The sequence below is a fragment of the Physeter macrocephalus genome, chromosome 11 (genome assembly GCF_002837175.3).
Source record: "Physeter macrocephalus isolate SW-GA chromosome 11, ASM283717v5, whole genome shotgun sequence".
In the NCBI taxonomy this organism is placed as follows: domain Eukaryota; kingdom Metazoa; phylum Chordata; class Mammalia; order Artiodactyla; family Physeteridae; genus Physeter; species Physeter macrocephalus.
Genome location: NC_041224.1, coordinates 182,324,804 through 182,329,331, shown reverse-complemented (window position 1 = coordinate 182,329,331; position 4,528 = coordinate 182,324,804). Strand labels below are relative to the sequence as shown.

Genomic DNA, 4,528 nt, shown 5'->3' with positions numbered 1-4,528 from the left:
GGGCGGCGGGGAGGGCACTACCGAAACCGGGCGACGGGCGGGGCGGGCGGCGGGCGGGCGCGGTCTGCGGCTGGAGGGCCTTGCGGGCAGGCGGGCGGGCAGGCGGCGCCTAGTCCTCGATGACGATGGGCTCGTCGTTGACGGGCGCGGGCGGGGCCGGCCGCAGCGGCAGGGCCTGGCTCGGGCGCAGGGCGATGGGCTTGTAGGGCCTGCGGGCCGCGCGCTTGGTCTCGGAGGACGAGAGCAGCTTGCGGATCTTCCTGTGAGCGAGACACCGAGTGACGCGGACGAGAGACGCGGACACGGTGGCCCCTGCCCCCTGCCCGCCGCTGGCCCTGGAGGCCCCACCTGGTCTCCTCGGTGGCCATGTAGAACACGTCATCGGGGGCGTCGATCCAGTTCATTCGCCGCCGCTTGACAGGGGGCAGGGAGCCCCCCCGGATCAGCCGCACCTTGGTGGGGTACGCCTTCCCATTGAGCAGGAGGTTCCGGCTCGGTCCCTGCGGCGGGGAGGCGCCAGGGGTCAGCCCGGGGCCTCCCCGCGGGCAACGCGGAAAGCCCGAGGTGGTGGTCCCGGCGGGGAGCGTGGAGGCTCGGCCACCCCGGGCGGGCAGGGGGCCCTCCGGGGGCCGTGGAGACCCGCCGCCTGCCCCTCCCCTGGTCCCACCGGGCCTCCCAGATGCGCCCGTGCAGCGCCTGGCAGGGCTGGGGGCCTCCCCCAAAGGCCCGCGGGAGCTGTGGGAACACACGTGGGTACACGCGTGCGGAGAACGGGGGCCCTCCCTCTCACCATGTGCCTGGTCTGTCCGTGATTCGCCAAACCTGACAAGAGGGAGGAGAACAGGCTGTGAGGTCCGAGGCAGGGCATGTCCTGCGCTCAGCACACTCGCTGAGGACCCACAGCCGACAAGCAGGAAACCTGGGGCCAGGTCCCGCCAGAGCCGCAGCCCACACCCAGGTGGCGCTGGGTGGGGGCCAGGAGTCTCGGATCTGAGCTCGCTCCCTTGACTGGGCCGCAACAACTGGGGCCTGGTCTACAGTGGGTATAAATACAGTGGCGCCAGGGAGCCCCTCTGCAAGGCGGCCACTCCCCGGGCAGCACCACTCAGACCCCAGGAGGCCGGGCCGCCCTGGGCTTCCTCCCGAGGGGCCCCCAGCCCCCCTCGCAAACCCTGGGGCCAGCCACCCAGGGAGGAGCTGACGGAAGCTCCTAGGAGTGGCCAGGAGGCCAGGCTCTGGCCAGGGTTCCAGCGCTTCCACCCCGTGGCCGGGGGTCTGGAGCCACAAGCAGCTGCCAGTGACTCAGGAAAGGCGCCGTCCCAGGTCTCAGTCCACACTCCCAACCGGCGCCCAAGGATGGCTGGGAGCGTGTGGGCGTGGGAGTGCGCGGCCCTGAGGGCTGGTCTCCACCACCTGCGTCCTGCCAGGGGCCTCCCAGGGCCAGCTCCTCCCAAAAGTGCCCCTTGGCCACGGTTCGTCTCTTGACGAGCAGAGAAGAGCTGTCCAGCCCTCCCTTTTGCAAACCGCCTCCTAACTTGGAGTACCCCAACCCCGGCAGGGCAGAAAGAGGGGCCGCGGCCCCCGGCCTGCAGCCCTCGAGGCCCTGTGCTACTTACCCAGGTAGGTGCCTACCAGAGGGATGGGTGGCGGAGGAAAGAAAGCACACGGTCAGCGTTACAGGGGAGTGCATGCGTGCGGCGGGCCCAGAGGGTGGATGCGGCCGCAGGCGCGTCCGTGGGCCGGTTAGCCCGTTAAGGCCCCACTGGTGCCAGGGGCCGGGCCTCGCCCAGAGCCAGCTCCCGCCACCCGCTGCTGCCCCGGCCACCCCACAGCACCCCAGGAGGCCAGCTGTGGCCTCCTCCCAGGGCTCGTGTGCGGCCCCCCCCCACATCCCCGCCCGGGATCCGCACGCTGGAGCTGAAGTAGGTAGGCACGGAAGCACATCGATCTTGGAAAACCCGACAGAAGCAAAAGGATTTCATCCCTCCCGCTAACTAACGGTTTTTTCACAGGTCGAACCCCAAAGCCCAGAGCTGCCTGCTGATGAGCACGCGGCCCCTCACCCCCTTCCGTGGGCGTGATCAGACCATCCCCAGGGCACCTGTCGCAGGGGCAGATGAGCAGCTAGCCCCACTGCTGGGACCAGGGGCTGCAGCAGCCTCCCCGCCCAAGGGCTATGGTGGGGAGGGGAGAGATCAGCAAGCTAGCGCCCTGCCCTCGGAGCCCCGCCGAAGGGTCGTGAATGAGGCAGCCGGGGCAGGGGGGGCCTGGTGCAGGCAAGAGCCTGTGTCCAGATGGAGTGAGACAGCAGGACCCGGCACCAGTACCACCAGCTGACCCTCAGGATGTGCCTGCCGGGGCTCCCAGACACAGCCGAGAGAGGGAGCGTCCAGGGGACAGGGCTGGGCCGGGTGGCCACTGGCCGCTGCCACCTCCCAGGTCCCCATGTCCGGCCCACCCCCCACAGATCCCAGGACAGCCAAGCCTCGGCCAGACCCCCGGAGCCAGTAGCCCTCCAGTCCCGAGCTTGAGGAGGGCTCTGGACGTGTCCATGCTGGCTGCCCCACGGAGCTGGGGTACCCACACCAGACCTGACCTTGCCGTCACGAGGGGCTGTGGCAGGAGAAGCCCCGAGTGCACTTCCCACGTTCTCCCCTTCAGCTGGTTGGTTCCCTGTTCACCACCCCCCACCCCGACACGGGTCCGGCCGCAGGCAGACCCCTGGGGGGGCCCGGGACACCCAGGTCTGACACATCCCCCGCTGCCACCGTGGCTACACCCTCCTAGAGCGGCCCCAGCCCACGGACACCCCACCCCCAGCTGAGGGGGCAGAAGCCGGGCCCTGGGCAGGTGAGAGCAGCCACACTCCAGAGGCGCCCGACGGCAGGAGGGTCCCACAGAGGGCGGCCCCAGCACACCCCACGAGCGTCCCACCCCGCTCAGGAGAGGGCGCTGCTGCCTCAGCTCTGGGACCCTCAGCCCTGGGCGCGCCTCCCTGCGGGGCCCTGACCTGAGCATCCACCCGGGCCTCGCCGACCCCCACGCAGCCATGCCGGCCACGCCACAGCTCTGTCCCGTCTGCCCCCCGAGGAGACCAGGGTCCCACAGCCCCCCACCGGTGCAGGGGCGCGGGCAGGGTTGCAAGCACAGCACAGGCGGCCAGGCAAGCTGAGGCTGGCGGCATGCGGACAGTCGCAGCACGACGGCAGACAGTACAGGCGGGCGGCGGGGGCACCAGGGCCGCCGGAGCGAGGACAGTCCACTGACCGGCGCTGGGCCCACGAGCCGGAGGCCCCGGGGCAGGAGGCAGCGCGCGGGCGAGCCGGGGCCCGAGGGGCAGGTGAATCGGGAGGAACCGGGGCAGCAGGGTGCGGCCCAGCCCGCGTGGACTGCCCTGGGACGCGCCCTGAGCCGTCCGCCGCGCACGCGTGAGCACAGCACACACAGGCACGCGCGGAGGGCCGGGCCTTACCCCTACTGGGCATCAAGAGGCGCTTCTTCACGTTGCCTGGCAGCGCCCGGCGGCAGGAGAGAGGAGAGAACACGGTCAGCGGGTGCGGGCGCGGCGGGGCGGGCCCCGGGGCCACAGGCCGTGCGGGCCAAGCCCAGGCCCCGCGGACTCACCGTCCACCCCGTTGTGCTGCTCGTAGCTCCTCTTGCCCAGGATGGTGGGGGAGCCGCTGTTGATGACGGGGGCCGACTTGGCAGGGGTCGGGCCGCCGAGCACGCCGGACACGCTCTTCACGGGGTCGGGCTTCGGGGGGCGGGGGTGGGTCTCTGCAGGGGCAACGTGGGCAGGTGGGCGCGCTGCGGGACCTCAGCAGCAGCCCTGCCGCCCGACCGTGGGCTGCCAGAGCGCAGGCCCATGGCGACCGGGCCTGGGAGGGCACCGCGGTCCAGCACCCCCGGGCATCCTGCGAGCAGGGACAGCTGCTGGGGCCGGTCTCCTCGGCTCCTCAGCCCCAGCCGAAGGGCCGCCTCGCCGGCGGCCACCGGCAGCTTACGGGCTCCAGACACCCACAAACAAGCAGGTCCGCCGAGCGGCCTCCGGAGCTGACAGCACAGGGCGGGCCACCAGCCAGACAATGCATTTTAACGGCCCAGCTGGCTGGCCGAGGACGAGCCCGCGAGGGCCGGCCCGGAAGGCACGGGCTCACACCTGCCAAGGTCCCCCAGCCCTGGGTGGCTCTCAGGGAACAGAGACGACCTCCTCCCATGGGTCAGGGCGAGGCCAGCCCCGGGACCGAGACTCCAGACAGCAAGTGCTGCCAGAGCCACTTGTGTCTGCTGGGAGCATGCCTGGCTCACGGTTCTGGAATGTCCCTCACGGAGAGAAAGCCACCCCCACCACTGGGGGGACCGAGTCCGCCCAGCCAAGCCCAGGGCCCTGCCCCCTCCCCCCCCCACGCCCGAGCCCCTGGCTGAGCGCCAGGGACAAGCCGGGCAGGGAGGGGGTGGAGCCAGCCGAAGTGCCGAGGGTCCCCAGGCCACAGGGCCCCCCCCCCCCCCCCGCAGGGCCCTGCCCAGT

The 4,528-nt window shown here is 71.8% G+C and overlaps 1 protein-coding gene across 1 annotated transcript in view; it reads right to left on the bottom strand.

Annotated features, from left to right (window-relative positions):
• Positions 1–8: 8 nt before the first annotated feature.
• MTA1 (metastasis associated 1) overlaps positions 9–4,528 on the bottom strand; it is a 39,930-nt gene continuing 35,410 nt past the window's right edge. Inside the window, exons 17-21 of the mRNA XM_024131077.3 lie at positions 3,625–3,777; positions 3,473–3,508; positions 791–822; positions 349–500; positions 9–260 (exon numbers count right to left, since the gene is read on the bottom strand). Of these exons, the coding sequence (XP_023986845.1) occupies positions 110–260; positions 349–500; positions 791–822; positions 3,473–3,508; positions 3,625–3,777 (524 nt within the window). The 3' untranslated portion in view covers positions 9–109. The remainder of the gene's footprint in view (positions 261–348; positions 501–790; positions 823–3,472; positions 3,509–3,624; positions 3,778–4,528) is intronic.